A 22,859-nucleotide genomic window follows, 5' to 3' on the forward strand; every position below is an offset into this window, starting at 1 on the left:
CCGTCACGTGACGGGAGGGCGCCCCGCCCCTAGCAGGCGTCAGGGGGCGGGGCCGGGCCGCACCACTCGCGGCTGCGGGGGAGCGCGGGTGTGTGGCGCGGAGGGTGGTACGAGCCGGGTGCGGCCCGCGGGCCGGATTGGGGCCTGACCCAAGGCTGGGTTGCAACCCGGGCGTCAGTGGTCGCGGGCGGCCCGGGCCGGGAGTTCCGGGAGTGCGAAGCCTGCCGCCGGCCCGGGCGCTCCCCCGGGAGCCTCCCCCCCGAAGGCGGCGGGGGCGGGGCTCGACGGCTGTGCCAGCCAGACGCCCCCAATATGGTCTGAGGCGCTCCCAAGCCCCCTCGCCGGCTTGGTGAGTTTTCTCCGCAGTTCTGGGCCCGCCCCTTTGCGGCCCGGAGCCCAGGCACTGCGGCCTGCAAGGCCTCTTCTGCAGCCTGAGCTCCTCCGCGCTGTCCAGTCGTGTCTTACGCCTTTATCCTCCCCGCGAAACCAAATCTAGGAGCCCCTTAGCGACTGTGGTCACCCTCCTTTGTAGTTGAGCCTTCGCGAACGTTCCTTAGAGCCCACGGTTAGGAAAGTGTTTTGTCCTAAAGTATTTGCGTATCTCCCTCACTACATGGTGAGGGTTTTAATCAGTCTTTAAATGGGAGGATACACAGGCACTGTGCTAGGCATCGAAAGTCTAATATTTAAATGAGCAATGACAACTGGCCCTCAAATCACGCTCACTATATGCCAGGCATGTTAAAGTGCTTTTCAACAGGTTAACTCAAGAATGATCCTGGAGGGGCCCCTGGGTGCCTCAGTTGGTTAAGCCTCCTACTCTTGACTCTTGGTCTCCGCTGAGGTCTGAATCTCAGGGACTCTTGACTTGATCTGATCTCCGCTGAGGTCTGAATCTCAGGGTCGTGAGTTCCAGCCCCACTGGGTTCCATGCTGGGTGTGGAGGCTACTTAAAAACAAACAAACAAAAAGATCCTCGTAACAACCCTGCAACAACCCTGCGAGGAGAAGGTATTTGTTACAGCAAGTACCCTGTCCCTGCTTGTAACCGTGCCCACCCTCACCCCCAACAACACCTGGAACAGTGCCCTGCTGGCAGAGGAGGTGCTCAATAAACGTTTATACGGAACAAATTGAGTATCCCAGAGTCTGCAAGGATACAGCAGTGGGGCACCCGCTCCCTTTGCCGGTACTTATCCTGTGTTCTTTGTGAAAAAGGGCTTTAGAATAGACGTTTACCTTCTGACCACCTGGTCCAGGTTTCCTGCAGTCTACCCTGACTCCCTCCCTTTCCCCCTAAAAAGCCCCTTCCTCCCCCCATGCCACTCCTGACAATAAATACTCCATTACACTGCCCACATCCAAATCCTGCCCACCTTTTTTTTTTTTTTAAGATTTTATTTATTTGACAGAGAGATAGCGAGAGCAGGAACACAAGCAGGGGGAGTGGGAGAGGGAGAAACAGGCTCCAGCTGACCAGGGAGCCTGATGTGAGGCTTGATCCCAGGACCCTGGGATCATGACCTGAGCTGAAGGCAGATGGTTAACAACTGAGCCACCCAGGCACCCCAAATCCTGCCCATCTTCCCCCTTCCCTTCCTTGGGCTCTCTAACCCAGGCTTGTTCTGGTCTCAATCACTACAAAGCTTTCTAGTCCTTTCAAGTTACATGTTTTCCTCTTCAAACACAACCTTCATCAAACCTACCGCTAACCCCCAGGAGCACTTTAAATGACTTCCTTTTGCGTGGATTCTGATTTAGCTTTCTTAAACCTTAAAGTCAAGTTCATTCACGGCCAAGTAACATTGTAACAGCACACTCACTCTCCACCCAGAAGTCAGGCTTCTGGATGGGGCGTGGTAGGGGCAGGGTGGGCTGGGAGAGGAGCTTGCTTCACCTTAAACCTCCTTTTCTGGGCTTTTCCTCACCATCTTTCTCCACCTGTTTTTCCTTCTGGACTTGACTGGTGTTCACTGCTAGGCCTTTTACTCTGTCTTACTTACATGGTCACCTAACTTTTTGTGTGTATTTGGTCCTTGGAGTCTGAGGCCCCATGGAAGGCAGCTACCTTGTGTTGTGTGGTCTACAATGTAGCTGCCTTGCATTGTTTTGCATCTTCCTCCACACAGAATATGGGATTATGGGGACATATATAGAGTAAATGTATGGTAGATTGGTTTTAAGTGATTGAACAATTTCCCTAAGCAAAGAAATTAAAGTAAAAATAGATCAGCTAAAGCAATTATATCTCTAGGAATCTGAGCAGAAGCAAATGCAAACTGCACCATAACTGTATTTCCACAACCCAGGGCTCACAGGGACACCAGTAGGAAGAAAAAAATCCTCACTGTAAAAAAACTACAAACCACTCAAAACACATCCCATCATGAAAGTGAATGGGCAAAACAGGAGGATTAATACTCCTGGGAACTTGACGTAATAAGGCAACCTGCAAGAGGACAGTGTGAAAAAAGAACAGGAATATTTGAAAAGAAATCAAACAGATCATTTAGAAATGAGAAGTATACTTATTGAAATGACTGAATGAAAGAAAATCTTGCTCAGGATTCCCTCTGCTGAGCAACCTAGAAATAGTACTTAGAGCTATACTTAAGTACTTAATACTTAATAGTACTTAGAACTATAAAGCAGTTAGCTCTGGGCTGGATTAGTGGCCCCCTGTGGTCCCATTACCATCTGCAATTACTTACCACAGTATTGTGGCTGCCTGCTTTCTTGTCTGTCTCCCTTGTTAGATTGTAAATTCCTTGAGAGCAGGACTGTCCTATTCATGCTGGCACAGTGCCTGGCACATGGTAGAAACCCACTAAATGTTTTCTAGAAAACGAATGAATAAGCAAAAATACTTTAAAAAATTGCACAAAGGGGCGCCTGGGTGGCTCAATCGTTAAGCGTCTGCCTTCAGCTCAGGTCATGATCCCAGGGTCCTGGGATCGAGCCCCGCATCGGACTCCTGGCTCCGCAGGAAGCCTGCTTCTCTCTCTCCCACTGCCCCTGCTTGTGTTCCCTCTCTCGCTGTCTCTGTCAAAAAATAAATAAAATCTTCAAAAAAAAAAAATTGCACAAAGTTATTATGGTAGCACCACTTACAGAATGAAAACTTTAGGAAGACCCATATTCCCCAAAGTAGGATAAACAGCAGAAAAATTAACAAGGAATAAGACTGTTGTAGACCTTGAGAATTGCCAAGTATATAAACCACCAATCCCTGGAGTCTTGTGGGGAACTATTGTTACAATGAAAAGAGAATACAAAATACTAAGTACCCATTATTGCAACTGGGTTGACATCACACTAACCAGGTTAGGAGTGCACTTGAGATGATGCTAAGGGTCGGCATGAGATTTCAGGCCTCACACGGGGAGGGGTAAGGCAGATACTGGAGAATTGAAGATATTGGGGAATTTACTCTGCTTTAAAGAAGATGGGCTTGTTCTAGATGTAGGCTCCCTGTTTACTAGTTCTGGGTGAGAACATTCTGGCTGCTGTCTCTGTTCACTCTGTTCACTCTGGGTGGGGGTGGGGAGCACTGGCCTTCCTTCTGTCATGGAGCCCTGGGGTTCTGTGCAAAGCAGGTTGGTTACCTTGTGGTGTAGAACTGCTTCCACCCAAGGAGTAAGGAGCTGCTCACTAGCTGGTAACCGCCCAGCAGTTCCTGTCCAAGGGGACTCTCTGAATTAGGGGAGCAGAGAAGCGTGCTAAGAGAGAGCCACCCAATTCAGGAAACACCTCTTGTTCTAATTATGCCAAAAGAAGGTACATTATAACTGATCATCTCAGGAATCCTGGCATATTGTGCAGGTCACCAGGAATGTATTGGCATGAGGAATCACTAAGCCTTCTGAGAGAAACATGGGAGATAGGCTGGGCTGAAATGTGCAAGAGTGGAGGGGTGCCTGGGGGGCTTAGTTGCTGAAGCGTCTGCCTTCGGCTCAGGTCAGGATCCCAGGGTCCTGGGATCGAGCCCCACATCAGGCTCCCTGCTCCACAGGGAGCCTGCTTCTCCCTCTACCCTTACCCCCTGCTCATGATCTCTCTTTCTCACTCTCTCTCTCTCAGATAAATAAATAAAATCTTTAAAAAAAGAAAAAAAAGGGCGCCTGGGTGGCTCAGTTGGTTGGGCGACTGCCTTCGGCTCAGGTCATGATCCTGGAGTCCCAGGATCGAGTCCCGCATCGGGCTCCCTGCTCGGCAGGGAGTCTGCTTCTCCCTCTGACCCTCCTCCCTCTCATGCTCTCTGTCTCTCATTCTCTCTGTCTCAAATAAATAAATAAAATCTTTAAAAAAAAAAAAAAGAAATGTGCAGATGTGGAGAGGGGAATTAAGGGCCTCTGCACCATGGGGAGATGTGGCATCTTGCTGAGCATCGTGCTCACCCTGGTGTCAAAGGATCAAATGCCTGCTTGCTTTGTGCTCTGCCCTACCATTCTCCCCTCGGTAGAGAAAGGTGCATCTATCTGAATCTCTCATGGCCCACATCTATTTGTCCTAAGAGATGGGGAGAAGTTTCTTCTGCTGCAATCCATAAAAGTCAAACATGAATGGGCCCTTGTCCAGAGCTTTGGGTGAATCTGGGGATTAAGATGGTATCATTCAGGGGCGCCTGGGTGGCTCAGTCAGTTAAGTGGCTGCCTTCAGCTCAGGTCATGATCCCAGGGTCCTGTTGGCTCCCTGCTCAGCAGGGAGTCTGCTTCTCCCTCTCCCTCTGTCCCTCCTCCTTGGAGCTCATGCTCTCTCTCGCTCTCACTCTCTCTCTCTCAAATAAATAAAATCTTTAAAAAAAGAGAGAGAGAGAGAGATGGTATCATTCAATGGGAGACTATCCAGCCATGCAAAGGAAAGAGCTATTGATACCAGGCAAAGGCACAGATGAGCCTCAAAAACATTATTCTGAGTGAAATAATCCAGACATGAAAGAACACCTGCTGTATGGTTCCATTTATATAACGTTCTTAAACAGGCAAAATTAATCTGCGGAGATAAAAATCAGAACAGTGGCTGCCTATGGGGAAGGAACGGCTGGAAAGAGGCATGAGGAACTTTCTGGGGGGTAGAAACGCGTTCATCTTCATTGGGGTGGTGATTACACACGTGGATGCCCTTGGGAAATCTCACCAAGCTGTACTCTTAAAACCTGGGCATTTTATTGTATGACCGTGATTCCTTGAGGAAAAACTATTTCAGGACTAAGATTCTTGTTTCCTCTTAGTGGGTATCTAGGGGAAGGTGCTGTCAAAATGTCAACTGTACACATTCATGTGAGTCCTTATGTAACTAGAAAAACAACACGACTCCCTTCTCTCCTGCTTCCCTACCAGCCCTTGGCAGAGTCTGAATCTTTGTATGTAGTAGCATGCTGGTCTGTTCGATAACGGGTCCTCTAGGAAGAAAAAAATTCCGATTTGTAGCACTTGCCAATTCACGAGGTGGAAGTACTCTCACCGTGACTGATTTCAGGCTGCTAATGTGACATGTCCCTGGGCGGGGAGTTGGGAAGAGATAGGCACGACTGACTTGCTCAAGCCAGTGGGAACGGACTCCAGCCTTTCTTGTGAAGCTTCAGGGGAGTCCTGACAGAGCTGAGCGAGCAGCTGTTAAGCATTGTGTGGTTCAGAAACCAGCAATTTCCTACTATCCTGAATGTGAAGGATGGTGGACGCTGCCTCAAAGCGATCGTGTGAAATCCTGACCATCGTAATGGGGTCAGCCTTGTGAGATACAGCAGGGTAGCGACTTTATCACGGGGATTAGCAACATGTTGGCAGCATCAGGATTTTTAAGTGAAAGGATGGGGCTGTTTCATTTAAAATTCCCCAATTTAGGGACACCTCGGTGGCTCAGTCGTTAAGCGTCTGCCTTCAGCTTAGGTCGTGATCCCAGGGTCCTGGAATCGAGACCCGCATTGGGCTCCCTGTTCAGTGGGGAGCCTGCTTCTCCCTCTCTCACTCCCCCTGCTTGTGTTCCCTCTCTCGCTGTGTCTCTCTGTCAAATAAATAAATAAAACCTTTTAAAACACACACACAAATAAATAAAAAATAAAATGTTTTAAGAAAGCCATACTGGTAACTCCAGTGTGCACCTTTTCTTTTTTTCAGGAAGCACTATTTAGGGTGTCTTACCCTTGGACTAGGGGAAAAGTCATGGGCAGTGGCCAGTGTTCTTCCCTTCTCAGGTTGTAACTCCCATTCCTGCCTGTAATAAAGGGGCAGGGCAGTGAAGGAGGTGTGGCTTACCCCAACCCTGCTGTTGGGGATGGAGTGGAAGAGGCGTCTGGTCCAGAAGACTGGGGCTGGGGTTCCAGCAGGGACCAGAGGCAGAATGAGCTTTGGCTCACAAGGCAGGCAGCTGGATGCCCTGGAGCTTCTGCCCTGTGAGAGCTCAAGAGGGACAGAAAGTAAAAATTCCTCTTGATTCTTTCAACCAATATTTATTGAGTACCTACTATGTGGCGAGGCATTGTTGTAGATGCTGGGGATATAGCAGTAAGCAAAATAGACAAAAACGCCTGCCTTCCTGCACTGACATTCTAGTGAGGGAGACAGACACTACACATAACCCAAAAATCAGTATATGAGAAAGTGAGAAGCGAGGAAAATAAAGCAGGGAAGGGGGACTGGGAATGTGTGATGGGGTTACAATCTGGGGAGTATGTGGGAAAGAGGAAAGGCCTTGGTGAGAAGATGACATTAAAGCAGAGATTTGAAGGAGGTGAGGGGGTGAGCCATGCAGATATCTATCTGGCAGAAGAGAGTTCTAGGAAGGAGGAATGGCAAGTGCAAAGGCCCTGAAGTGAGCATTTGGCAGGTTGGAAGGCAGAGAGGAGGCCAAGTGCTTAAGCAGAGTGAGAAAGGGAAGAGTGGTAGAAATGAGGTCAGGGAGTAGGTAGGGCCTGTAGGCTGCTGGCTGTGGCCTTGGCTATGACTCCCAGGGAGACGTAAACTAGACATATCCCTAATGCAGACCAGTGGAAGGCAGCTTTTGAAAATAGTGGGGGAAACTAAGACTAGAGTAGTGGACATTCAGCCAGGCTTTCTTTCAGATTTGCCCTGTGGAGACCTGGGGAGGGTGGTGGCTCATTCACATTGGAACACTCAGGAGAGAGCTGGGGGAGACCGAAAGCCAAACTCAGAGAGGACAGAAGATTGAGGAAAGAGAACCCTGCACTCTCCCACGACCCCTTCCGACGTGCTCAGAATGTCCTGTTGCCAACTCAGGAGAGATCTGGGAAGGGCCTACTACGTGGCAGGCACTGTGCTCACTTCCAGGGACCCAGAGATAAATAAGCCGAGGTCCTGCCCTCTCAGGCTTTTGTAAGGACTAAGGCCTCAGGCAAGCTTTGGGCATATCCTTTGTTGTCTTTTCCCAAGTTCCTAGGACAGGGGCTGTCTGTTGGAAAGGAGGAAGGGAGAAAGCTGTTAGGAAGAAAGGAAGGAATCGTGCCGCTCTTTGATGGGAGAACTGGATTTGAGTGGGCTTGTGCGTGGGGGGTTATGGAATAGCACTCCCAGAACCGTGTAAGAGGGAGCTTAGTAACAGAGCAGGTGCATTAGTGGGGGGCTCACAGGCAGAGAAGAAGTCCCGCTGTTGTGTGGGAAGATGGGAAGAGGTAGCTCAGGTTGGGAAGTGGGTCGTGGAAGAAAGGTCGCCATGGGCAGGGCAGCGGGCTGTGCAGGAACAATTTGTTCTCTTGTTTCCTCTCAGAAGCCTGTCAGTCCTCTCCAAACCGCTCGTGTTTCCCCGTGAGCTGCTGTGGAGGCCCCAGCAGTCCTCGAGAAAAAGCCCACAGCTGTGTGGAGAGAAAAGGAGTGACCCCGGGTGTGAGGCCCCACATGCTCACCGTGTGCTCACACCCTGGCCGTCCACTCGGGTGCGGCCTGGCACCGTTCCTGGGCTCTGGCCTTGCCCGGCTGGCTCCCTTCTGGCGCCCAGGCCCTGGCTCTGCGGAGAGGCCCCCCTCTACTCCCCCAGAAACACAATCCCTCCCTCTGCCCCTTCGCAGCCTCCCAGGGGCCTATCTCCTGTCTCCTGCACAACCGCGCCTCCCTCTTCATTCCAGGTTTCCCAGGCCGCCTCCCGTGGCCCCACCTGATGCCGCCTCTGGTGACCTTGAGTCCTTCCTGAATAGTGGGGTGGGTGCCAGGGCCTGGCACAAACCTTGCCCAATCCGCGAGAATACCAACTTGGGAACCTGATCGTTTGCACGCTGAAGAAGAAAGAGCTGTTCTGTTCTTCACTGACGTCCCCGCGGCCACCCACGTCAGGGCTGACACACATTTGCTGTCTTGTCCTCAGCCAACTCCGTGGCCCGAGAGCAGCCCCTCCGCCCCGGCGGCCAGCCCTCGGCTAGCACACGCTGGCGGAGTTTGCTTTGGCCTCCCCGTGCTCCCCTCGGGGCTGAGTGGTTCTGCATAATGACACCCCGAAAACATGGAGGACCACCCAGACCACAAAGGGCAGGGGTGTACAGCAGCCGCATTGGGGAGGCTTTCTGGGAAAGGTGACGGGCAGGAAGGCAGACGGCCACCTGAGGCCTGGCACCCACGCCCGCTGAAGGGGGCCGGCGGCAGCACCGAGTCCTCCAAGAAGGCTTTGGTGGTATTTCCGCCCAAGGGACAAGTGGGACAATCAATTCTGGCTGTTTGGGGGAGGACAGGGGTCTATGAGGGATGTAGCTTTTTCCGCTTCCTCCCCCTAAGTCAGGGACTGGCAAGGCAGGCCATTGACACGGGTGGTGTGGCCTCTTCGCCCCCTTCCCCCCCAACCGCCCCCACACAGGGCCTCCCAAAGACCGGTAGTGGGGTAGAGGACAAATGGGGGGGAGGGGGCGCTGGAGGTGGCAGGCACGGGGTGGGGTGGCAAGGCTGCACCAGCGTCAAGAGCAGGTTTCAGCTGGCTGCCAGCATCTTCCCTGGAGTCACATTATCCCATGCTCGCCAGCCTGTCTGTCACAGGCCATTAAGCTCTCAGCAGGTGCTGTGCTTGCCTGAGGCCGGGGGCGGGGCTGGGGCAGATGCTTGGGAACACACCGGTCTGTCTCCTCCTGGCCTTGGCTCGCTAAAGAGAAGTGCTCCCCTCGGGAGTCTTCATCCCCCGTGTAAAAGCTATGCCCTTATGAACCCCTGGAGATTTCCTGTGTGTGCACACACGTATACACACACCACATCCACACACCCCAGACACAAACATATCACACACACACACACACACACACACAGCATCCAGGTCCTAAATTCTGACACTTCTTCCCTGGCAGCCCCCTCTCCCCGAATGCCCCCTGCTGTTCCAGGGCTGCCAGTAAGAGACCCTTTGGATGCCTCTAGTCTGCACACAAAGTCCTCTGCCTCTCAGGGCAGAGCGGTCTTGACAGCTGGCCGTGACTGCCCAGCCCTGCATTTCCTGCTTGGGCATCCCTCCCTGCCTCTGTCCCTCCAGCTTTCCCCCTGTCTGGGCTGCAGGGGACTGAGCTCTTCCAGCCTCCTTAGGGTTTGAAAGCAGAGGAGTGAAAACATGAGACTTACCCATGCCAAGGACCCCAAGGGCCCTGGAGATGTTGCCCCCACTCAGAGGGAGATGTGTTCCTGCCCAGAGGATCAGGGACTCCTCTGCTTAAAACTCTGTACCCACTCCCCTTGGCTCACAATCACCTCAGCTCAGCAGACAAAGCCCCATCAGGGCCAGACCCCTGGGCTCCCCTCAGCCTGTGTCCCTCCATTCCCCAGTGCCAGGACACCCAGATGTGCTAGACTGTCTGCTCTTCTTCCCGGTCTAGCCTTGGTCTCTCAAGTCCACACCCCTTTGTACATGCTGTTCCTTCTGTTTGTTTTTAAGATTTTACTTATTTATTTTGAGAGAGAGAGAAAGAGCAAAAGCGGGGGTGGGGGTGGCGGATGGGAAAAAGGGAGAGGGACAAGCAGTCTCACCGCTGAATGGGGACCCTGATAGGGGCTCCATCCCAGGACCCCGAGATCATGACCTAAGCCGAAGTCAGATGCTTAACTGACTGAGCCACCCAGGTGCTTCTATTCCTTGTTTTGAATGCCTTTTCCTACCTTGTCCACCTGGAGAGTTAATTCATCCTTCCCTTCAGGTTGCCTCTGCCAGGAAGACTTCCTTAATAGCACCCACTATTGTCTGCAGACTTTGATGCCCTTTCTTTGGTCCCTTGTTCAAAGCATTTCCCACATTATATTTTAGTGGTTAACAGGCCCATCTTCCTCATTAAACTATGAGCTAAAGGGCAAGGGACTGAGTTTCATCTATAACTTCTATCCTAAGTCTGACACATGAGTAGGTGCTCAAGAAATACTTGGTAACTGCATGCATGAATTAATAATGTGGGGCGGAAGAGATCAAAATAAATAGAGAGGAACACCAGGTCTCTCAGGAGGGAAAGGAATGCCAGTGGTAGGTAGCAAGGAAGGCTTCCTGGAGGAAGCGAACAGGCTGTTGACAGATTAGAGACATTCCACGGAAAAGGAACTGATTGGTCAAGACAGGGGGTAACCATAGCAAAGGTCTTCGGTCAGGAGCAAGAATGTTTGTAGGCACCATTCCCTGAGTATCTACTCTGTACCAGGCCTTACTCTGAGCCCTTACATGTTACTATCCCATTTAATCAGCACAACCACCACGGGAGGTTGGCCCTCTAATGATCCCCATTTCACACATGAGGAGAAGTGAAGCTCAGTTACTGGCCCAAAGCAAATAGGTTGGATTTGACGAAAGAATCAGAGCAACCAGGAGTGATAGATATGGGATTTGACCTTCTATGACAGGGAAGCTACTTAAAGAGAATCTTTTATTTTTATTTTTTGACAGAGAAAGCAGGGTGGGAGAAGGGCAGTGGGACAGGGAGAGAGAAAATCCTAGGCAGGCTCCACGTCCAGCACGAGTCCGACCTGGGGCTCAGTCCCACAACCCTGAGATCAGGACCCAAGAGGAAATCAAGAGTTAGATGCTTAACCAACTGAGCCACCCGGGCGCCCCAGGGAAGCTACTAAAAGAATCGATGCCTCTGAGTCTAAGCTCCTCACGCGAGCAGTGGGGAAAGGAAGACGGATGTGAAATGGGGGAAGCAAGAATGGACTGAACCAGTGAAGAAGAGCTGGGGGTCTGCAGGATGGACGGGCCGCCACCTCCAAGCCCCCAACCTCGATGACCCAGGTGACCTGCAGAAGCAGCCAGCACCGTTTGTCCTGGAGCTAACCGCCCAGCTGTCCCGGAAGCTAGATAAGCTGAGGGAGCTGGGTGGAGAACCCACAGACCCGCTTCAACAAGTGTGAGCTACCCTGGCATGGCCTCCGGAGCCAGCATGGCGGTGGCAGCCCCTCCTGAATCCACGGTCAGTTTGCCGGGGAGAACATTCTGGAACTGGGTTCCGCTCAGTTCAGGTGACATAGCACAGAGCTACCGCTCAAGATCACAATCCAGACCTGGCAGAAATGGCTGGGAAGGTTGATCAGAGCCAGACTGGGAGGGTCTTGAGGGCATCCCAAGGAATTGGGATTTTTCTGGCTTTGAGTTGGCGGTGAGGTGGGGCGTGCCCCTGGTGATGTCCTGAAGGTGTTGGGCATACTCGGGCTGAGGGGGGAGGGCAGGAAGAGGTGCCTGTGGAGCCCGGGGCTAGGTTCTGAGTTGGTGGTGCAGGCTGTGGGTCAGTGAGGCCACAGGGCCTGCGTGGAGCCTCGGGTGCTGCCGAGGTGAGAGGCAAGTCAGGCAGGAAGGCCGGCAGTGAGGGGCTGAGGTCAGGGAAGTGGGGGCACCAGGGAGCCCGAGCCCTGCGAGACTGTTCGGGCATCATGGCTCTCCTTCCTGGGCCGAGGCAGCTCTGAGGCCCGTGCAGGTGGCCTCCTGCCCATGCCCCTGTGCACTCTCCCAGCTCCACGTGAGGGGCAGGTCGTGCCTAGAGTGCGCTCTAGAAGCCCAAGGCACTGAGGGCTGAGACAAGCCTCTGGGCTCAGGGTGTAACATTTGTCCGTTCCACGTGCCCCCTGAGGGCCCACTATGTTCTGGACACTGGGCCGGGCTGGGGATCCGGGCCTGGGGACATGCCCTGCCCACAGGGAGCCGGTGTATAGTCTGGCGGGAGGCAGAGGAAGCAACTGGGTCCTGCAGTCGAGGGAAGAGGAGCACCAAGGAGAGAGGCCTCCCCAGACCTGGAAGGATGTCCAGGAAAAGTGGGGCTTAAAGATTAGATCTAGGGCGCCTGGGTGGCTCAGTTGGTTAAGCGACTGCCTTCGGCTCAGGTCATGATCCTGGAGTCCCAGGATCGAGTCCCACATCGGGCTCCCTGCTCAGCAGGGAGTCTGCCTCTCTCTCTGACCCTCCCCCCTCTCATGCTCTCTATCTCATTCTCTCTCTCAAATAAATAAAATCTTTTAAAAAAAAAAAAAAAGATTAGATCTAAGCAAGCCCCTGGACCGAACCACCATGGATAGGAAATCCAGGGGTCAGCCCTGCAATCGGCAAAGTCCTGACCACGGGACTTGTAGGGCCAGCAACCAGTGTCCTCTTAGCTGCATTGTGTGGGAAAACAAAAAGAATGAAGTAAACCTGTGAATGGAAAGGGAGTTCATAGATGGGACGTTGTAACATGGGGACTTTATTTGAATCCTGATTTTTATTTTTATTTTTTTCAAGTTATTTACCCCCAATGTGGGTCTCGAACTCACAACCCCCGAGATCAAGAGTCACACGTTCTACTGACTGAGTCAGCTGGGTGCCCCTCGCTCCTAATTAAAAAAAAAAAATGATGATGGATGGGTCTGCTCAGGCTGCCGTAACAAAATACCACAGCCTTCGAGGCTTAAAAAGAACGCGAATTTATTTCTCACAATCTAGAGGCTTGAAGTTCCAGATCAAGGCACTGGGGTTCTATTTCAGGTGAGGTCTCTCTTCCAGGTTAGCCTCACATGGCCTCCCCTCAGAGAGTGTGCAGGCTGTGGGGAGAGGTGGGTGTGAAGAGATTGCTCTTCTTAGAAGGCCACCAGTCCTTAAAAGGACCTTACTCATATGACCTCATTTAAGCTTAATTACTTCCTGAAAGCCCTATTTCCCAATATAGACACCTTGGGGGCTAGGGCTTAGTAGATGAATTTTAGGGGAGGACTCAGTCCATAGCAGATGACATTTATGAGGAAATTGGCACTTTGAATGCAGACTCAGTATTTGATTATATTGAGGAATTACTGGTAACTCTCTCTTGGGGTATGGTAATATTGTTTTATGTATATACATATACATGTATATAACATATGTATGTATGTATGCATAAATAGAAAAATATTACCATATATGGATGTGTGCGTGTGAGTATATATATGTCTCCTTATCTTTTAGATACACACCAAAATATTTATGGGTGCAATCATCTGACATCTAGGATTTGTTTCAAGATGATAAGGGGGAGTGAATGTGGCTGCAGATGAGTTAGGGCTGGCCATGAGTTGAGGGTTGTTGGGTCTGGGTTATGGTTCATGGGAGTGCATTATATTATTCTGTCTACTTTTGCATGTGTTCTAAATTCTCCATAATAAAAAGTGAAAACAAAAAGTGAAGAGGATTGGGGCGCCTGGGTGGCTCCGTCGGTTGAGCATCCCACTCCTGATTTCGGCTCAGATGGTGGGATTGAGCCCCCTCCCCCCACCTTGGGCTCCGTGCTCAGTGGGGAGTCTGCTTGGATTCTCTCCCTCTGCCCCTCCCCCCACATGCTCTCTCTCCCTTTCTCTCTCTCAAATAAATAAATCTTTAGAAAAATGAATAAATAAATAAAATCTTTAAAAAAAAAAGTGAAGAGGATTAGTGAAGTTCAGGGTTGGGGGGAGGAGCCAGGCATCTGCTTAGAAGAAATTGCTCAGGCGAAGCTCTGAGCTGGTGGGGCAGGTGGGTGTGTAAGGACCCAGGGGTTTACAGGTGCTGGGGCATGAAGCTGTGTCAGGCATATCGCGTATCAAGATGACTAAGGCTCAGTCCCTACGCTCCACGACAAAGACGAGTCTCAATGGGGGGGCCTGCTTCAGGACCAGTGAGACTAGAACCCAGTGGGAGAGCCCTAAAGGCCAGTAAGGCTGGAGTCAGGGGAATACAGGCGATGGGCATTTGTTGTGGAAGGGCTGGGAGACTGGGTGATAGAGGAAGCTTCCAGCAGAGACAACCCAGCATGCTAAGAGCTGGGAAGTTTGAGGATGTTGCAGCAAGAATGTGGTCATTCCGGTTCTCAACCAAATCTCTGCTGGAATTGTAGGCCGCTCACCTTTGCTTTGGAAATCTGACTTCTTTTGTGTCCTTACTGGGTGACTTTGGTCAAGTTACTTGATCTCTCTGATCCTCAGTTTTTTCTTCTGTAAGATGGGGGCAGTAATAGGGCCTGCCTCATAAGGCTCTTGTGGGATTAAATGAGAAAATGCTTCTCAAGCACTAAAAAGAGTATGCGTTAGCTGTTACTGTCAGAGTTTCAGGGAGGAAGCTGCTCTCCCCTGGGGCAAGGAGGTGGAGACGGGTCAGCCATTAAAATGAGAGCCCCAGTGGGGAGGCGAGAACAGCTCTGTACTCCTCCCTGCCAGCCCTTAACAGGTTTGTGATCTATTTTTAATTAAAAAAAAAAAAGTGGTTTTCTCACAGCAGTGAGCAGCTGGTCAGATACAGAAAAGAAGTTGCTGAGAAAGCCTCAAGTAAAATCCACGGGGCCTTATGCGAAAGCATGGTTGGCCAAGATCAGCCATGGGCTGGCTCCAGAAACTACCTCTGGGCCCCGTTGCCCACTTAAGGTGGCATTTGGAATGAGGTGTGCAGGAGTGAAAGGTCAGACCCTGTGAGGGAGGGGTGGGGCCCGAGTGGGCTCCTCCCTCTGTGAGGAAGTACGGTCTTTCCCCTTCGGGGCTGTGGCTCTGGGACCACTTCCTCCTTCCTTCCTCTGAAGCCGGGAGCAGGCTTACTGAGCCCTCTGGAAAGACCAGGGCACATTCCAGGATGCCTTAGCCCCTCCGTGACCCCAGGTGGGGGTGGCTGAGGGTGCTGATTGGAGGCCTCCCTCCCTGCTTCAGGGGTGGCTGGGGACCACTGTGGAGGCCTGCAGAATGGAGGGAGAAAGTAAGAAGCTGGCATCTGTGTCCAATCTGGTGACTGTGTTTGAGAACAGCAGGTATGGGGTGGTGGGGGTGGCAAGGGTTGCCAGGGCCAACTGGTGGCCTCCCGTAGCTCCTCTGTCTGGCCAGGACCCCCCTCTGCCCACCGCCAGGCCCTGGAGCACAGACCCTCCCAGTCTCCAGGCTGAGGATCAGTGCCCCGGCTGCCTTGGGCCCTAACAGTGAGCAGTTCTCTCTCTGGGCCCATCCTGGACACCTCCTCCTGTCTGGGCAGGGCCTGGGTTCCTTGCCGCATAGAGGAGTGTGGTCAGGCCCCAGGAGCTGGGCGGCGGGGAAGGTGTGTGCACAGATATGTTGGGGAGCGTCCAAATGTGTGTAGTTATGAGTGAGCGTGGGTGGGCCCAGCACAGCGTTTGGGCTGCAGGACTCCACCCATTGTCTCTCCCTCAGAAATAATAGTAATAACTTACCGAGCACGCACTCTTTATAAGTAGGACAGCCATATAATTTATAATTCAAATCAGGGCACAGTTAAAACTGGAAGTGGATGCCATTAAATTTTTTTGGCAGAGGGGAGGGGGCAATAGGAAAAGCTGAGACTATTAGGCAAACCCGGATGTATCAGCAGCCTACCTTTGGGGTACTGTTCTAAGTGACTTGTGTGACTTTTTTTCATTTAATTATCTACCAGCCTCCTGGGGCGCCTGGGTGGCTCAGTTGTTAAGCGTCTGCCTTCAGCTCAGGTCATGGTCCCAGGGTCCTGGGATCGAGCCCCGCATCAGGCTCCCGGCTCTACGGGGGTGGGGGGGGGGTCTGCCTCTCCCTCTCCCACTGCCCCTGCTTTTGTTCCCTCTCTCGCTGTGTCTCTCTCTGTCAAATAAATAAAATCTTTTATTTTTTTATTTTTATTTTTTAAAGATTTTATTTATTTATTTGAGACAGAGAGAATGAGAGAGAGAGAGCCCATGAGAGGGGGGAGGGTCAGAGGGAGAAGCAGGCTCCCTGCCGAGCAGGGAGCCCGATGCGGGACTCGATCCAGGGACTCCAGGATCATGACCTGAGCTGAAGGCAGTCGCTTAACCAACTGAGCCACCCAGGCGCCCTAAATAAAATCTTTTAAAAAAAATTATCTAACAGCCTCCTGAGGGTAGGTCTATGTCTATTCCCATCTCTTGATGAGACAGTGGGTGTACAGAGAGGCAGGGAGGCTTAGAAGGCTTTAGGTTCGTGGGTAGGGGCTTCCATCTGAAGGAAAAAAAACTGGGCCAGATGTATGGTGGTCATTGGTGGCCCTGGCAGGGGTGGTGTGTGTATGTGTGTGTGTGTGTTTATCTATCTGTCTGTCTGTCTGTGTCTGTGTGACATTAATCTACTCTGCAGGCATTTCTTTTCTTTTTCTTTTTTTGAAGATTTTATTTATTTGTCAGAGAAAGGGAGAGAGAGAGCACAAGCAGGGGGAGCTGCAGGCAGAGGGAGAAGCAGGCTCCCCACTGAGCAGAGAGCCCGATGTGGGACTCGTCCCAGGATCCTGGGATCATGACCTGAGCTGAAGGAAGACACTTAACTGACTGAGCCACTCAGGTGTCCCTCTGCAGGCATTTCTTAAACCCAGGACTATGTTAGGGACTGTTTGGAAAGACTCTGAGGTAGAAATTTGCTTCAGTAGATTTACTGGGGATAGTTTTCAGAATGACACCTGCCAGGTGCGAGATGCAGCACTGGGAGAAGTTGAACTGTGCGTACTTGCAACAGAGGCCCCATCCTGTCCCAAGGAGCTCTGAAGCTGAGATGTCCCTCAGGTTGTTCTAATTGAGGCAAAAGCAAGTCCACATGGACTAGTCATTGGATATGGACTTGACCTGGGTTGAGGCAGCTGTCTTCTAGGGAGGGCAATTCCCAGAGAGCGGCCTAGTCCACGGCTGTCAGCCACCATACCGCCAGCAGCTGGGGGAAGGGAGCCTCAGTCCTGGACGGGGTGGGTGGGTGGCACAGCACAGCATCACCCAGGAACCATGGCGGACACAGGAGCTGTAAGAATGATCCCTGCCGGGAGGATTTCTGTCTTTGGACGTGAAGCTCATGGAATTACTGTGATGCCAGGTCACAGACAATAGATATCCGAGAGGAGTCTAGATCCTGTGCTGAGGGCCCTCAGAGCAGACAAAGACTTCTGTGGGCTTCATGGCAGATGTGGCATAGATGTGGGCCTAGAAGGGCAGCTCAGCTTCTTGAGCTGCTGACCTTACCCCACCTCTCCCAGGGTTCTTTGCCAAGCACGGTCTAGTTCAGCACCGAGGACAGCTCTAGGCACCGCCATCCTGGCCCACCACCCGCCCCTTGGGGTGTGGGGAGAGAGCACCACCCAGGCATGCCCGGTGGAGACCCTCGGCATGTGTGCTGTGCCCAGGCAACACTGGGCAGGAGGAGGCAGCCCGCAGACCAGAATGGGGTCAGAGGAGGCCTTGTCCGCAGGGTGAGAGCCACCCCTTACCATGTGAGGGGCCCCGTGCCAGCAGCCTTGGTTTTGGCTTTCTTGTGAGGTCTCCTAGCACCTTAGCTGATCTGAAACTGAGGGGTGAAAAGGAAACAGAAGCTGGCCTGGGGCACTTGGCGGGAAATGCAGAAGCTGAAACCAAATGTAGAACAGAAAGCCTGAGGCCCAGCTATTTCCGCGGGCTGAGGAACCGGGCACCGGGGTGCCAGACAGGGGTGGAAGAGCCCATGAGGAGCCACTGGGGACTGGCTTCCAATCCTCTCTCTACCGCCAACCAGTTGTGTGACTTGGGGCGGATATGTTGACCTTCTGGACCTGTTTCTCCTTGACTCAAATGGGGAGGGGCAGTTTAGGGCGAAGGCTCAGGAGCCAGCATGCCTGATCTGAATCCCATCTTTGCCACCCCCTAGCTGCAGGGTTACTTAGGCTGTCTGTACCTCGGTTTTCTTAGCTGCAAAACCAGAGTAATGAAAACCTTTCTCAGAGTTTTAGAGACTTTGTACCTGTCTGTGTCCTCCACCAACCAGCCCGTCTGTCTCATTGCAAGCCTTTCCATACCAAAGGGAATGGGCACAACCCAAATCATGGGATATATTCAGTAAGCGTGGCCTCTGTTATCTAAAGAATTTAACTAGCCTATAGACCCTGTAGGTAGGATAAACACACACAAAGTTACACTTCAAAGGCCCATTCCTGGAGGAACAAGGAAACTGCTTCCAGATTGGCTTTTCCCCCCACTAGAGGTATAGAGAGGGCACAATTCCCATTGGAAAGCCCCAGCTTTAGCAACTCTGCCCTTCCTGTAGTGTTCCATGGCTCCCATCTTCTCTCCATATATAAGTTACTAAGATTTTAGGGCCTTTCCTGCTGCAGAGACTAAAACCAGATGTGAGGCGTACAGGTGAGGGTGATCTGGGGCCACTTAGAAAGCACTGTATGCAGAGGGTTCCTCATCGCATTTTAAAGAGGGAAGTATGTAGTTCCACAGAAAACAAAAGTCTATGCTGACTCATTTTGAAGACTGGAGTTCCCTCCAAGAAGCTAATGGGGAAGGAAGTGGATGTTTTTTTTACTTAGCAAATTCCTCCTGAGTGCCAGGCACTCCGGGGCCACTTCAGACCTGTGATTTGCATTAACCACCCCTCGATCCCCACCAGGTAATTGCTATCCTTCTTCCTATTTTATAGCCAGGAAACCCTCAGATCTGTTTTGTTCACCTCAGGACTCCAGGAGCAGCATCCAGAGTCTGCAAGCTGGAGATTGAACATTGCCACCCTGGGTGCAGGCATCCCCCACCTGCAGAGCCGTGGAAGGAGCCCAACCTTGGGGAGACCTTTGAGGGGTCCGAGCCCAGGACAGTCAGCAGGAGGTACCTGAGCTCCCTGAAGAACAAGCTGTCCAGTGGGGCCTGGAGGAAATCTTGCCAGCCTGGGACCCACCCTGGGCCAGGGATGCAGGTGCCTGAGGGCTAGAGCAGAAGTGGGGAGCTGGGGGGACCCCTTCACTGACCTCCTCCCGGCAAATTCTCTCCCAGCCAAAGCCAGCACTTCCCCAAGTGGGGGTCTTGTGTCACCAGAGATCAGTTGAAAGCTAGATTCTCCCCTCTTAATGGCCTTAGATTAAATGCCTACAATGCACCCCACTGTTGGCATGATTTCAGTCCCCCTCACTGTGGGAGTCTTTTAGGCAAGGACATTAAAACTCAGCTTTAAGAATTTGTCCAAGGCCACACAATTTAGAATGGTCTCCATTTTGTGAACCTGGTACCCTTCCCAGGTGTGTCCTCAGTTTACCCACCGAAGGAGGCAAATAATCCTCCTTCGAGGGGGTGATTAATCCAAGTCCAGGAATATTAGTGCTAATCCTGCCCTTAGACTGATCCTGGACAGGTCACCTCCCTGGTCAGGGTGTCGGTTTGGTCATCTGTGGAGTTTAAGGGCTAGGCTGTATGATCCCGGGTACTCTGGAGCCAGACTGCCAGGGATCGTGCCCCAACTCTTCTGCTTCCTAACTGTGTGACCTCGGGCAAAGCACTTTAACATCTTTGTGCCTGTTCCCTCATTTATAAAATGGGGAGGGTGATCATAGTAGTATGTTCTGGTTACCAGTCACTGCATAACAAAGCATTCCAAAATGTGGTGGCTGAATACACTTTATTATTTCTCACAGTTCTGTGGGTTGACTGGAATGCTCCAGGATGGTTCTTCTATTGGTCTCACTTGGGGCTTGTGGTAGTCAGCTTGGGGCTGCCTGACAAAATACCACAGACTGGGTGACTTACCGGAACTAGATTTCCTTCCAATTCTGGACTGGAAGTCCAAGATCAAGGTGCTGGCAGGGTCGATTTCTGGTGAAGCCTCTCGTCCTGGCTTATCGATGGCTGTCTTCTAACTGTGTCCTCATGAACATACTCTCCTGGTGTCTGTCCCTCCTCTTCTAAGGACACCAGTCCTATTGGATTAGGACCTCACGCTTATGACTTCATTTAACGGTAATTATCAACTCAAAGGCCCTATCTCCAAATACAGTCATATTGGGGGTTTAGGGCTTCAACCTATGGATTTGGGGAGGGGGGCACAATTCAGTCCATAATAGGGTCTCTCCCATGACTGCAGTCAGATGGTGGCCAGTGCTGGAGTCCCAAGATATCTCAATTCTCAAGCCTGGTGCCTGGGCAGGGACAGTAGAAGCTGGGTTCAGCTGGGGTGCTGGCACGGCTGGGCCCTTGGCTCTCTGTCTATGAATGAGGTCTTTGGGCCTCTCCTCTCAACGTGGCCTCTCCATCAGGGCAGCCAGACCTCCAGATGTGGTGGTTCATGACTCCCAAGACACCGTAAGCTTCCAAGAAGTTTCCAGGCCTCTTAGGCCTTAGGCCCAGAACTGGCACAGCCTCTCTCCTGCTCCGTTCTTTGTTAAAGTGATCCCAGCACCAGCCCAGATGCATTGTGGGAGGGCATGAGCGCCAGGCGGTGGGCATTCACAGGGACATCTTTGGAGACTCACCCGGGGTCCCCATCAGAGGAGACCAAAGCTGTCTCTCTCCTTCTCCTTCTCCCCCTCGACCCACCTGCAGGAGCCTGAGGAAAAGAAGATCGTCCAGGAGCTCCTGGAGACAGAGAAGGCCTATGTGGCACGCCTCCATCTACTAGACCAGGTCAGTGGTCAGAACACCACCCTATCCTGCCCCGAGCCTCAGCACCCAGGTCTCCTCACCCCACCTCTGTTGTCCCTTCTGTACGCCTCACCGGTGCTGAGAGTTAGGACCTGGGATGTGATCCGAGAAGCTTCAGTCCTTTACCCCCATTGGCTGGAGTTGGGGCAGAAATCAGGTTTTAGGGCATTCATGCCACTTACCATTCCAGCCCTGGTACTTGGGCTGGCCTCACGTATAGCAGAGCACACATGGCCTTCCCGGCCCCACACAGCATCTTCCTCTCTCACCCCCACGCCCAAAATCCTCACCATTATTACCCCTTCACACATTCTTAAGAAAGCCCCAAGCCAGAAGGTTAAATATTCGTGCATCTGGAACAGGATCTTTAGCTTGGTGAAGTCCAAGACCTTGGAAATGGGCAAGATGGGCCCATTTCTGACATTCACCAGCTGCCAGCCCCTGGCCAAGTCCCTGAGCCTCTAGGCCTTCGTTTGCCCATCTGTAAAGTGGCCAGAATACAGCCCTTTCTATCCCTTCCTGAGGCTGTTTTGAGGATGATGGGAGACTGAAAAAGCGAAAACATCCAGTAGACTGCGGAGTGGCCTCAAAACCCCCAGGCTGTGCCCATCTCCCCCTGGGCGGGTGTGCGGGTGGCTCTTCTCTGCCACGGGCCTAGTGACTGGCCGTGGCGGCTGCAGGTGTTCTTCCAGGAGCTGCTGAGGGAGGCCCGCGGCAGCAAGGCCTTCCCCGAGGATGTGGTCAGGCTCATCTTCTCCAACATCTCCTCCATCTACCAGTTCCATGCACAGTTCTTCCTCCCAGAGCTGCAGCGGCGGCTGGACGACTGGTGAGAGGTCCTCCACGGACCCCTGAGCCCTGCAGCCCCGGCCGGGTCAGGGTGCTGCCCCCCAGGGCACAGGGGTTGGCCTGTTTGGCCCCCTACGCTTGCTGTGTAGCCATGACAGTCTCCTCCTCTGGGCTCAGTCTGTCTTCACAGTAAGGGGCTTGGACACATGAGCGCTGAGGGGCTGTGTGTGTGTGTGTATGTGTGTCCTGGGGGAGGGGAGGGGTCAAGTCCCCACTAGGCTGAGGGACTTCGGAGCCAGTGGAAAGAGCCAGTGCTAACTGAGGGCTTCCTACACTCCCGGCCTTGGGCTTCACACCTATGAACTCACTGAATCTTCAAACCCACCTGCTCTGCGATGATGCAAGAAACTCTTCATTTTCAGAGACGACCATTGAAGCATTTGGTGATGGAATTACTTGCTTTATGTATTTTGCTGAAGAAATGCTGTGAGGACTGAGGTGTCCTTTAAAATTCTTCAACCAAACAGAAATGTCTGTAATTGTTAAATCCAGTGTTGGATATATAGGGTTTCATTATTATTTATTTTATGAAGATTTATTTATTTATTTATTTGACAGAGAGAGACACAGCGAGAGAGGGAACACAAGCAGGGGGAGTGGGAGAGGGAGAAGCAGGCTTCCCGCGGAGCAGGGAGCCCGATGCGGGGCTCGATCCCAGGACCCTGGGATCATGACCTGAGCCGAAGGCAGACGCTTAACCGACTGAGCCACCCAGGTGCCCCTAGGGTTTCATTATTATATTCTTTTTCCTTTACTTTGGCTTAAAGTTTTTCACAATAAAATGGTTGGTTTGGTTTTGTTATTTTTATTTTTTTATTTTAAAGATCTTTTTAAAAATATTTTATTTATTTATTTGAGAGAGAGAGTGAGCAGGAGGGTGAGGCAGAGAGAATCTGAAGCAGACTCCGCTCTGAGCTCAGAGCTGGATGAAGGGCTTGATCCCATGGCCCTGAGATCATGACCTGAGCCAAAACCAAGAGTCGGACGCTTAACCAACTGACCACCTACGCACCCCTGGGTTTTGTTGTTGTTGTTTTTAAAGATGACCCTATGCCTACCATCATTCTCATTTTTTCCCAATGGGAAAGTGGAGGTACAGAGAGGTTAGGTGACTTGTCCAAGAACACACAGCTAGAGTAAGTGGAATAGCTGGGAATCAAACTCAGGCAGGCCAGCTTCAGTGATCGTGGGGCCCCTCATCGCTCTGCTGTCACAGCCCCTGGCCTGACCTTCCGGCCCT

The 22,859-nt window shown here is 52.0% G+C and overlaps 1 protein-coding gene across 3 annotated transcripts in view; it reads left to right on the forward strand.

Moving 5' to 3' along the window:
* The first annotated feature begins 14,921 nt into the window (after window positions 1–14,921).
* FGD2 (FYVE, RhoGEF and PH domain containing 2) overlaps window positions 14,922–22,859 on the forward strand; it is a 23,134-nt gene continuing 15,196 nt past the window's right edge. For 2 of the 3 annotated variants that reach the window (XM_034990651.1, XM_034990652.1), the window contains exons 1-4: window positions 14,922–15,160; window positions 18,821–19,055; window positions 20,672–20,752; window positions 21,451–21,599. In XM_034990651.1, the coding sequence (XP_034846542.1) occupies window positions 15,096–15,160; window positions 18,821–19,055; window positions 20,672–20,752; window positions 21,451–21,599 (530 nt within the window). In that variant the 5' untranslated portion in view covers window positions 14,922–15,095. The remainder of the gene's footprint in view (window positions 15,161–18,820; window positions 19,056–20,671; window positions 20,753–21,450; window positions 21,600–22,859) is intronic. The other variant, XM_034990653.1, reaches the window with a different exon arrangement.

Source organism: Mirounga leonina, unplaced genomic scaffold (genome assembly GCF_011800145.1).
Source record: "Mirounga leonina isolate KUSES-001 unplaced genomic scaffold, KU_Mleo_1.0 Mir_53, whole genome shotgun sequence".
In the NCBI taxonomy this organism is placed as follows: domain Eukaryota; kingdom Metazoa; phylum Chordata; class Mammalia; order Carnivora; family Phocidae; genus Mirounga; species Mirounga leonina.